The following is an 11,604-nucleotide window of genomic DNA, read 5'->3' on the forward strand; positions in this document are numbered from 1 at the left end:
ATCTGTGCCTAAAGTACAATCACATCTTGTGCAGGCGTTGCTTTCTGGCGGCTCTGAGATAAGCCAAGCCTTAGGCAAAGGTAAAGGGACCCCTGACCATTAGGTCCAGTCGTGACCGACTCTGGGGTTGCAGCGCTCATCTCGCTTTACTGGCTGAGGGAGCCGGCGTACAGCTTTCGGGTCATGTGGCCAGCATGACCAAGCCGCTTCTGGCAAACCAGAGCAGCGCACGGAAACGCTGTTTACCTTCCTGCCGAAGAGGTACCTATTTATCTACTTGCACTTTGATGTGCTTTCGAACTGCTAGGTTGACAGGAGCAGGGACTGAGCAATGGGAGCTCACCCCGTCGTGGAGATTCAAACCGCCGACCTTCTGATCGGCAAGTCCTAGGCTCTGTGGTTCAACCCACAGCGCCACCTGCGTCCCTCAGCCAAGCCTTACTCTGCCTCTACAGCCCAGGACGCTACCGGTGGCTTGAATGGAATAGTGGTCTTGGTTTCAAAAGGGTTCCCGTGAGCAGAGGTGACCGCCCCACTCACACCACACGTCTCTGGCATCCTTCGATGGCTTGGAACTACAATTCCCATCAGTCCCATCTGGTGCGGCCAACGGTCAGGGAGAATGGGAGTTGAAGTTCAAAATATCTGGAAGATACTGGGTTGTGGGGAACTGTGAGGGACTTGGAGCCAAGCATTTCTAAGCCGGAAAAATAAAGGAGCCGTCCCTCCAAATGCCTAAATAAGCAACTCTGATTCTGTAGAAGCTTCCAGCCTCCCTTCACCCCACCCTATGATTTCAAGAGCAGCAGGGCATCACAACAAACTCTTGCGGGGCTCCTGCCCACCAACTTTATGGAGTTTTTATAGAAGTCTCCAAAGTCCTGCATCCCAGAGGGGGATGGGAGCAGCAGCATCTCATTCCAGGGGGCTCCTCTCCCCATAACTAAGAGAAGCAGCATTAGAAAGAGACAGCAAGTCCAGTTGCTGTTTTGTGCCTGCTCTGCACATTCCAGAGAACTGACAGCCTATGCTCCCCTCTTACCTGCTCCGTAGCTGTGCTGACCGTAGCCGGTCGCCTGCTGGAAGGGTGTCGTGGCTGTGTTCAAGCTGACACTATGCTGCTTGGCGGACGCTGGTGGGACCTGGAAGAAGGCAGATAAAGGAGTCAGGTGGCAGCAGCTGGAAGTTTTCGACTGCCACCTAGTGGGCATGTCAAAGAGGCACCTCTGTTTTCAAGAGCCCGTGCCACTTGGCTAAGGAACAGGGAGCGGGAGAGCTCACCCCAGGCAGGAAAGCAGAGAACACATGGGAGGAGACCAAGTGCCCAGCCGGCAGCTCCCAACTGCAGTGGACCCTCAGGTTACGTACCTCTCTGGATACGTAATATTCGAGTTGCAAAAGCAGCAAACCCGGAAGTATTTTTCCAGATTTTGCCGCAAGCCCAGAAGCGCACTGCGTACAGTGTGCATGCGCAGAAGCGCTCTATCGCGCTGTGTGTGGACGCAGAAGTGGCACCTCTGGTTACGGATTTTTCAGGGTGTGCACGGACCCCCGGAATGAATTAAATTCATATCCAGAGGGTCCACTGTATACCTAAAGGGCAGTGAGCTAAGAAGCAGCACAGGTAAGAGCTATTCAACTGTGAAACAGTCTCCCTTGGAAGGTGGTGGACTCTCCTTCTTTGGAGGTTTCAAAGCAGAGGTTAGATGGCCGTCTGCTTTAGCCGAGATCCTTGCATTGTAGCAGGTTGGACTAGAGGACACTTAGAATCACTGAGTTTTAGCGTTGGGAAAGGACCCCATGAAGTATTGCCAACGTCTGTTTGATCTGATCTATGTGCTGACATGCTTTGCTATCCAGTTTTGCAAAAGGGAAAGAACACACAAGGTGGGTGCACTAATCTTTCTGGATCTGACTCGGAAATATATTTGTCCTGATAAATGGTGTGAACTGTTATCATGGTGGTAGTATGTATGGAGCTTGATGTCTCCCCACCCAAACCCTAAGAATCAAAATCAAGAGCTTGTTGGAGATTCTGCAAGATCCATCCTTTTTTTTCTCCTGGGCCCAGTAACATCCAGCAAAAGTTATTATTCCCACCTTCTGTTCCGCCTTCCCACTGCAAATAAAACTGACGTAGCATTTTATGCACCTGGGTCGATGTGCTTTTCTTAACCTGTGTCCTGACAAATATAAGGTACCTAATATGGAGTGCACAAAATCCATAAAATTAAAGGGCTCTCTCTCCTGAACTGATGCTTTATTTTTTTGTAGCAGCAAAACTCAGTTCTTTCCTGAGCCCGTAATTCATTTGCTTATTTCCAGTCTAGTGGTTCCCAATCTCCCACCCACCCAAGGACCACTTAATGATTTTCCTGCCTCTTTAGGAACTGTAACATGCGCTGCTAAATGCATCATGCTTTTGAATTGTATTTTTATTGCTTCTTTTAATAAATTGAGGTTGAATCCTGACAAGACAGAAGTACTGTTTTTGGGGGACAGGGGGCGGGCTGGTGTGGAGGACTCCCTGGTCCTGAATAGGGTAACTGTGCCCCTGAAGGACCAGGTGCACAGCCTGGGGGTCATTTTGGACTCACAGCTGTCCATGGAGGCACAGGTCAATTCTGTATCCAGGGCAGCTGTCTACCAACTCCACCTGGTACACAGGCTGAGCCCCTACCTGCCCGCGGACTGTCTCGCCAGAGTGGTGCATGCTCTAGTTATCTCCCGCTTGGACTACTGCAATGCGCTCTACGTGGGGCTACCTTTGAAGGTGACTCGGAAACTACAACTAATCCAGAATGCGGCAGCTAGACTGGTGACTGGGGGCGGCCGCCGAGACCACATAACACCGGTCTTGAAAGACCTACATTGGCTCCCAGTACGTTTCCGAGCACAATTCAAAGTGCTGGTGTTGACCTTTAAAGCCCTAAACGGCCTCGGCCCAGTATACCTGAAGGAGCGTCTCCACCCCCATCGTTCTGCCCGGACGCTGAGGTCCAGCACCGAGGGCCTTCTGGCGGTTCCCTCATTGCGAGAAGCAAAGCTACAGGGAACCAGGCAGAGGGCCTTCTCGGTAGTGGCGCCTGCCCTGTGGAACGCCCTCCCATCAGATGTCAAAGCGATAAATAACTACCTGACATTCAGAAGACATCTTAAGGCAGCCCTGTTCAGGGAAGTTTTTAATCTGTGATATTTTAGTGTATTTTTGGTTTTTATGGAAGCCGCACAGAGTGGCTGGGGAAACCCAGCCAGATGGGCGGGCTACAAATAATAAATTAATAATAATAATAATAATAATACCTTTATTGTCAATTTACAACCTGTGTACAATGAAATTAGCTGGGCCTCCCCCCCCCCACAAACACTAAAATCTCACTGCACTCGCACAACACACCAACCCCGAAAGTCAGTTGCACTATATTATTTTCCGTTCAGCAGCCTAACAGCCCCCTTTTGTTTCTTATATTGCATTTTATCATATTACAATTTGAATTCCATTAAATTCAAGAGAATTCAAACTTCAAGTGTTCTTCGCAGGCATTTCAGGGCCTCCCCACTTGCTTCTAGCTCATTCTAGACCTCCTCAGGCATGCTCATCCAGCACTTGAGTTCTGTCCTCTACAAAAACCGTCCTGTGACATACTGTCCCATCTCCTGACATTCTTGCCTTCAAACAGCAGGCTCTGGAGATGCATCATGAATTACAGCTGCTCATGCCAGTAGCAACAACACCATTTCAATTGTTGCTGCTGTTAAAAAAATGGGGTTTTTTTTGGGGGGGGAAGGTGGAAAGAAGGCGTACAGTGGGGAACCCCCCCCCCACAAATATCCTAAAGTGAATTTCATGCTTCAGTCTGAGGTGCGAGGCAATTCCCAGGCTTGAAAAAGCTGACCAACTGACCCACTTTTCTGGCTGAAATACACATGCTTGGGTTCTCACAGCACAGATGTCAATGCCTTTTGCAAGCCATGGCAAGTCACCTCTCTTGGCAGGGACATTCCCCCACAAATGTAGGCAATCTGGGCAAACAGGAATCATAGGATCACAGAACTATAAAGTTGGAAGGGACCCTGAGGTTCATCTGGACCAACCCTTTGCAATGCAGGAATGAGACAGCAGCAAATCCCTTGCCCAAAGGTGACCACAGAACGAAGAGCTTCAGGAGACCACAGACATAGACAGGACTTCTTTGACCAAGGGACGATGTGAATCCTTGCATGCCAAACACGAGGCTATCCCATCCTCAAAGCTTTCCCGGGAGAAAACTTTACGGGCTGAATTGTCACACAGCCCAATGTGGTGACTCTCAAATCTCTCTGCCACAGAGGGTGTGGTTTTGTACACCCACAACCCACACGCCCTGACAAAATCCCTCTTTGCTCTGCAAAGTCTGTTCACCCACCCTGTGGAATCTCCAAGACACCATTTCAACCCCTTCCAATCCCCCCTGTGACTTACAAACATCGTGGGCCCATACTGGAATGCGCTGGGGACTCCTGGCACACCGGCATAATAGGGCAACCCAGTGTAGCTGTACCCGGGTGGCAGGGCGGGGTTGAGGAAGGGCTGCTGAGCCGTGTGGTGAGTCTGCGCCTGGTTCTGCTGAGCCTGGGCGAGAGTGGTGGCTGGGGCAGGCGAGGCAGCATCTCCCCGACCAAATTTTGTTACATCACCTGGGAAGAAGAAGGAAAAAAAGCCCCATTGGGAGATCAGGTGGCTGTCTAAACTCAAGGATCTAGGTAGACCTAGAGGCCAGCAGAGGCGCTTATAGAGGGGTGAAGCCCAAATCCTTTCGCTTTCATAAATTTAGCAATACTGAAATGCATTTATAGAACAGTTGAGTTTTGTTAAGTGTACGCATTGTACATTCAACCCTCAATTTATGTTAGTGCTGCAGCCAAGAAGGATCAAGCCCAAAGATCTAACCCTTGCCTTCCTAACGCTGACCAGAAAGATGCTGTGAATCTGCCCTGAGATCTCTTGATGAAGGGCGGTATATACGTTTAATTAATTAATTAATGCTTCCACCAAGCTCACAAGCATGTCCCTCCCCACCCCTGTGAAAATAAGTGTCCATATTAAGTCGTAGGTCTGGCAGCAGGAATTCTGCATACATACTTTTATTCCTAAAAGATGGAACCAGCAAACCTGGCAGCCACAATGAGCAAAGCATCACCTCCTTCACTTGGCACAGGTAATGTTTTAGGATCCAGACTCACCTGAGTAAGGGTTGTTAGCAAGGCTCCCCTCTCTGCCCGTTAAGGTTGCTGGAGCAGGGAATGTAATTCCGTAGTAATCCTGAGGAGAAACCAACATCAGCAATGTTTAGATTCACAGTGAAGCCATGTTGACAACATATCTTGGAAATTTATGAAGAAGAACCTTCATGGGATGGGGGTAGGCCAAAAGTTCGAAAATGGTATAAGTGCAATTACTCGGAACAAAAGGCAAAGTTAATTGTAAATAATGTGGTTACTGATGAACTACTTATTGAAAAAGGGACACGGCAGGGGTGCCCAATATCCCCATTACTTTTTATATCGGTCCTGGAGGTTTTGTTAAATATGATTAGGGGGGACCAGCTGGTGAAAGGGATTCAGGTCGGAGCCAGACATTACAAACTGAAGGCCTTTGCAGATGACTTAGTATTGACTTTGCAAGAGCCAGACACTAGTACCAAAAGAGTTCTAGAATTAATTCAAGTATTTGGTCAGGTCGCAGGATTTAAGTTGAATAAACAAAAAACTAAGGTACTGGAAAAAAATTTAACAAATGTTGAAAGAGAGAGATTCCAAGAGGAAACTGGGTTAACGGTGGCAAAGAGAGTAAAATACCTGGGGATTAACATGACATCTAAGAACGTAAACTTATTTAAGGATAATTACGATAAGTGCTGGACAGAGATAAAGAAAGATTTAGAAATATGGTCGAACCTGAAGCTTTCCTTGTTAGGTCGAATTGCAGTAATTAAAATGAATGTATTGCCTAGAATGTTATTTTTGTTTCAGACATTACAAATTGTTGATAAACTGGACTGTTTCAAGAAGTGGCAGAAAGACATATCTAAATTTGTCTGGCAGGGCAAAAAGCCCAGAATAAAGTTTAAGATACTCACTGATTCCAAAGAAAGAGGGGGGTTTGCCCTGCCGGACTTAAGACTGTATTATGAATCGGCAGCTTTCTGCTGGTTAAAAGACTGGCTACTTCTTGAAAATGCAGACATTCTAGATTTGGAAGGATTTGATAATAGCTTCGGTTGGCATGCATATATTTGGTATGACAAGGTTAAAGTGTATAAGGGTTTTAAAAATCATATTGTTAGGAAAGCACTATACAATGTTTGGATTCGGTATAAAGATTTACTGGAAAATAAAACTCCCAGGTGGCTTTCACCAATGGAGGCTAAGGAGGTAAAGAAACTTAATATGAGAACTAATTGGCCAAAATATTCTGAAATTTTAGAACAAGAAGGTGGTGAATTTAAACTACAAAGTTTTGAGAAATTAAAGTCCAAGGTACGGGATTGGCTCCATTATTTTCAAATAATGGAGGCCTACAAACAAGACAGGAAAATCGGTTTCCAGGTGGAGAAATCGAAATTAGAAACAGAACTGTTAGAACCCAATACTAAGAATGTATCAAGAATGTATAACTTGCTGCTGAAGTGGAATACAATAGATGAGACAGTGAAGCCAGCTATGATTAGATGGGCACAAGACATAGGTCATGACATTATGTTTGCTGACTGGGAGCAGTTATGGACCACAGGTATTAAATTTACGGCATGCAATGCCTTAAGAGAAAACATTATGAAAATGATTTACAGGTGGTACATGACTCCAGTCAAGCTTGCGAAGATTTATCATCTGCCCAATAATAAATGTTGGAAATGTAAAGAGACTGAAGGTACCTTCTTCCACCTTTGGTGGACCTGCCCAAAGATTAAGGCCTTCTGGGAAATGATCTATAATGAGATTAAGAAAGTACTTAAATGCACCTTTCATAAAAAACCAGAGGCATTTCTCTTGGGTATGGTCGGCCGGTTGGTGCCGAGGAAGGATAAAAACTTTTTTTTGTACGCTACTACGGCAGCAAGGATTCTTCTAGCAAAGTATTGGAAGACACAAGAGCTACCCACGCTGGAGGAATGGCAGGCGAAAGTGATCGACTTCATGGGATTGGCAGAAATGACCGGCAGAATCCGTGACCAAGAGAAAGAGACTGTGGAAGAAGACTGGAAGAAGTTTAAAATATATCTTAAGAGCTACTATAAAATTGAGGAGTGCTAAAATGCTAAGGGAGAGGAAGACGTAGAATTACAGCGGTAAATTTTGTTTGATTGAAAAGGAGAATGAATTTAAATTTAATTGGTTAAAAGGGTTGTTGAATAATTGTTAAAAACAAAAAAGGATGCAAAAAGGGGAAGGTATGGGGAAGTCCGAGAAAAGAGGCTTATGAAAATAAGGTTAAGAAATTATGAATTTATGTGTTTGTTTGTATGTTGTTTTTGTTGTGTTTTTTTAAAAAATTGGAAAACTAATAAAAAATTTATTAAAAAAAAAGAAAAAAATAGATTCACAGTGAAGCCAGCTAGGATCTCTCTGCACAGCCTTTTGTTCAGTGTTACTAGCCAGAGCACTTTGCAAGGAAAATAAACAACTGTCCTTAACGTGAATCTTGCCCCACATGGGGCTACTCCTAAGCAGCCATTTCTTTGAACACGGCCAAAGTGTCTTTTCCAGCAAAGCACAAACAATGCACCAATCAAGGGTTAAGAAACAAGAACACCAGCACACTTATTGGAAAGATTCATAGAAGTCTTGTGGGCTTCTCCAGGGCGCAGAGAAAATGTAATATGCATACTATGCTATACATCATACAAAATTATCTATATCTATACGTAGAGAGAGAGAGAGAAATGTGTATACATAATAATGTACAGGGTTGTTTTTCTGTGAATAAATTAGCATATAGAAATCATCAGCAACAGCAGCAGCAAAAAAATAAAAAATAAATATGCTGTACCAGTCCTTACACTGTTTTCAGCAAGGTATGTAGGTATTTTCCTGTGTCTTATTCCATTTTCAATAAATAATTAGATTCCTTGCCTTCTCTCACTTTCACAATAATTTTCTCATGGGCTCTCCCAGACGGTTATCATTCATCCTTCTAACATGTGAATTTGTCATCCGCCCCCCCCCCCCCCGAATTTTAGCACATTGTCACATGGGCACCAGTATACTTTTCATTTGCTACTTCTTGTTTCTCTCCTTTTATAATTCATCTTTCAAGTTCTGTTACTTCTCTTAAAGGGTTATGATTCCTAGACAGTTAGTGATATGTCCAACCCAAAAATATTGCAAGAAGATGACCTCAATTTTATTTTATTTTTTAATCCCCATGCCTTTGTCTCTCTGGCTGCAGCAGCAAAACCCTTTGAGGAGTGACACATCTCAACTCAGCCCGCACCTTCTGTGCCCATATTTGGAGCAGCCCTGCCTGTTTTTTTGGTTCCGGCCAATATTACTTTCGATATCTCAGTTGGATTTCCCCTTGCCGTTTTCTGGTTTCCAAAACAGAGAAGGATGGCTCGCAGCCAAGGAAGTAAAGATGGGGACGCAGTTTCAACCCACAGCAATACAGAATGGCTTCATAATTGTTTCCATAAAGCTCCTTTAACACACACTTTGACTGCCGGGGGGGGGGGGGGGGAGGGAGAGATTTTAGAAGACTGGACGTAAACCGAAAGAACCCGGCATTAGCACTTTTCTACAAGTCACAAGACGACTTCGGCATTTATTTAAGAATTAGAACATTCCTTTCTGGCTCATCTAAATGTGCCACTTTCGTAGTTTTATCACGGTTGGGTTTTTCAGTTTCTTGGCAGATCACCCCAACACAATGCAACGGGTAACGAAAGTCAACAAAAACTCTTTTTAAAAAAAAAAAAGAAAAAAGGAAAAAAAGATGCCTGAAGAAAACTCTTTTTTAAAAAAATGCCGCTGGTGCAAAAAGTCATCCTGATGTCTGCGCTGTTTGTGTTCAAATCCTACATTTTGATACTGAAATGATGCAATCATGTTTGAGGGGAATTTTTTTTTTGGGAGGGGAAGTACCCACAAGCTCTCCAAACTGAAACAGACAATTGCAATATGCTCCCAGGAGTGGCTGCAAAAATGCCCGGGAGACTAATCCTCCCTACCCAAAATTTCGATTTCTGGTTCCTCTTCTGCACCTGAATGGGCTGCCCTCACCACCCCTTTCTTCTCAATTTGAGGTTCACAGTCTCTTGTAACTTCCAGAGCAGGTTAGCTGGGCTTTGACCTATCTGCCCTGAGCCCTTGAGAGGAGGGAGATGATAGATGCAAACACGCTCAATGACTCATGAGACGACCAAGGGCTGGGATACCATCTTGGTCTCCAGCTTCTTCCGTTTCAGAATTGCTAGCGACCCTGGCTTTATTCACTGCCCATACAACAGGTAAGATACCTGGCTCACGCATTTAAGAAAGCCGCCCCAAATATCTGAGCGTCACCATCACCAATGTCACCATACAGTTGGAAGGGACCCCGAGAGTCATCTAGTCGAACCCCCTGCAATGCAGGAATCTTTAACCCAGAGTGGAACTCGAACCCATTACCCTGAGATTAAGCAACCGAAGGCTCTGAATACATGGGACACTTAGTCATCTTTGTGTATCTTTCTGTTTGCAGTTAGATCAGGTGTCAGCAAACTTTTTCAGCAGGGGGCCGGTCCACTGTCCCCCAGACCTTGTGGGGGGCCAGACTATATTTTGAAAAAACAAACGAACGAATTCTTATGCCCCACAAATAACCCAGAGATGCATTTTAAATAAAAGGACACATTCTACTCATGTAAAAACACGCTGACTCCTGGACCGTCTGTGGCCGGATTTATAGGCAATTGGGCCGGATCTGGCCCCTGGGCCTTAGTTTGCCTACTCATGAGTTAGATGGATTCATCCGTGGGGAAGTCTGTGTTTGTGTGTGTCCAACACACATGTAGGATGCTGCATTAAGGAAGGGGTAGAGTAGACGATCTTTGGCAGCCCCCTCCTCCCTAACCGCCTCCTCTTGAACCCCTTTACATGCTGATTATTTCAGCTTTCATGTGTAAATGCTGCATATTAATGAAATACGCCAGGCATGGCAAGTGGGATTCAGCCTTCATGGGCAGCGGAGGAAGGCAGGGGTGGAAGGCTGTGTGAAGGTGCGATGCAAAAAAGGGGGAAGCGGCGGCAAATGCGCTGCTGGCCAGGAGGGCGCAGCAGCCAGATGGACACAATGCATGTGCCTTTTATGCGCAAGGCTCATCTCCTGGCGCCTCCGCTTAAAAGGAACAGGATAGTAATAAACTTGGAGAGCCGCTAACCAGTCAAGAATGGTAAGCAATGGTGAGGGGGAAGCTGCTAGAGCAGAGGCCCAACTCTGAAGAGGTGGCGTCAAAATGTTCGGTGACTGGTGGATGCAAAGGCCAAGGAACAAGGTTTTGTGATATCTACTAGCTAAAGGACTGGCAGGCTTGAGAGGTGAGGGCAGGAGAGTTCAAATTCTTTCTCCTCCCTGCCACATTCCTGCTTCTCTCCCCCCCTTTCCAGCTCCCACTAAGCCATAAATTTCAGGGGCTACTGCTTGCCTGCCTTCCTCCTTCCTCCCCACTTCCACTAGCACCCCTAAAACCCACCCTGCTTCCAAGCTACTCCCACAGAGGCACCAACGCTTCTTTGTCCAGTCCAGAGGTTCCCAAAGTGGGAAGTACCGCTCCCTGGGGGTCAGTGGGAGCACCTGGGGGTGCTAAGAGTCGAGGGAGAAGCGAAGCAGGCAGGAGCTGGAGGCTTAAATCAGTGTTTCCCAACCTTGTGCCTCCAGCTGTTTTTGGACTACAATTCCCATCATCCCTTGCCACTGGTCTTGCTAGTCAGGGATGATGGGAGTTGTAGTTCAAAAACAGCTGGAGGCACAAGGTTGGGAAACACTGGCTTAAATAACTATCAAGACTTAGAAAAGCTGATGACCACCGAATCAAGTTCATCCATGTTGCTGAATTAATTAAATTATTGAGCTTCACTTGGAAAAATGTGCCATTTATTGTTAATGCTTTGAATTTCATTGTGTTATTATCTTAGTGGGCCATGCAATCCACTCTTCTGACTCATGCTTTTTAATTGGGTAGGGGTCTCATCCTTGCCTCAGAATTTTACTCATTTCCCTCTCCCATGCTGTGAACCAACTGCTCTCTCCCTCCCCACTAACTAACTACTCCCAAACCATTTTCCTTTTCTTCCCGGACAATTTTATAACCACCTTCAAACCACATCTGATATATAGGCTTAGAAGCCTCACCTCCACCCCACAAAACAAACAAACCAACAAACCCAAACCATTGAAATCCCATCCAGAATTTGCAGCTTTCCGACTTTAGGAAAAATGTTTAAGAAAAAATAATGAGGTATAAATATTGATGTGTAAATTTGGATAGGTTAAAATCGGTTTTTGAAATGGTTTAAATTAAATGAAAATAAGGTTTCTAAACATAAATTGAGGATGGAAGAAAGAAGAAAAGTAAAATAATAACAGGT

At 45.4% G+C, this 11,604-nt stretch overlaps 1 protein-coding gene across 4 annotated transcripts in view; it reads right to left on the minus strand.

The window, feature by feature from the left end:
- Positions 1 to 11,604, minus strand: part of UBAP2 (ubiquitin associated protein 2) — an 85,653-nt gene that overhangs the window by 3,399 nt on the left and 70,650 nt on the right. For all 4 annotated transcript variants that reach the window (XM_079994740.1, XM_079994738.1, XM_079994739.1 and 1 more), the window contains 3 exons: positions 5,224 to 5,302; positions 4,463 to 4,677; positions 1,043 to 1,142 (listed from right to left, as the gene is read on the minus strand). In XM_079994740.1, the coding sequence (XP_079850866.1) occupies positions 1,043 to 1,142; positions 4,463 to 4,677; positions 5,224 to 5,302 (394 nt within the window). The remainder of the gene's footprint in view (positions 1 to 1,042; positions 1,143 to 4,462; positions 4,678 to 5,223; positions 5,303 to 11,604) is intronic.

Source organism: Podarcis cretensis (genome assembly GCF_951804945.1).
Source record: "Podarcis cretensis genome assembly, chromosome: 11".
Taxonomy (NCBI): domain Eukaryota; kingdom Metazoa; phylum Chordata; class Lepidosauria; order Squamata; family Lacertidae; genus Podarcis; species Podarcis cretensis.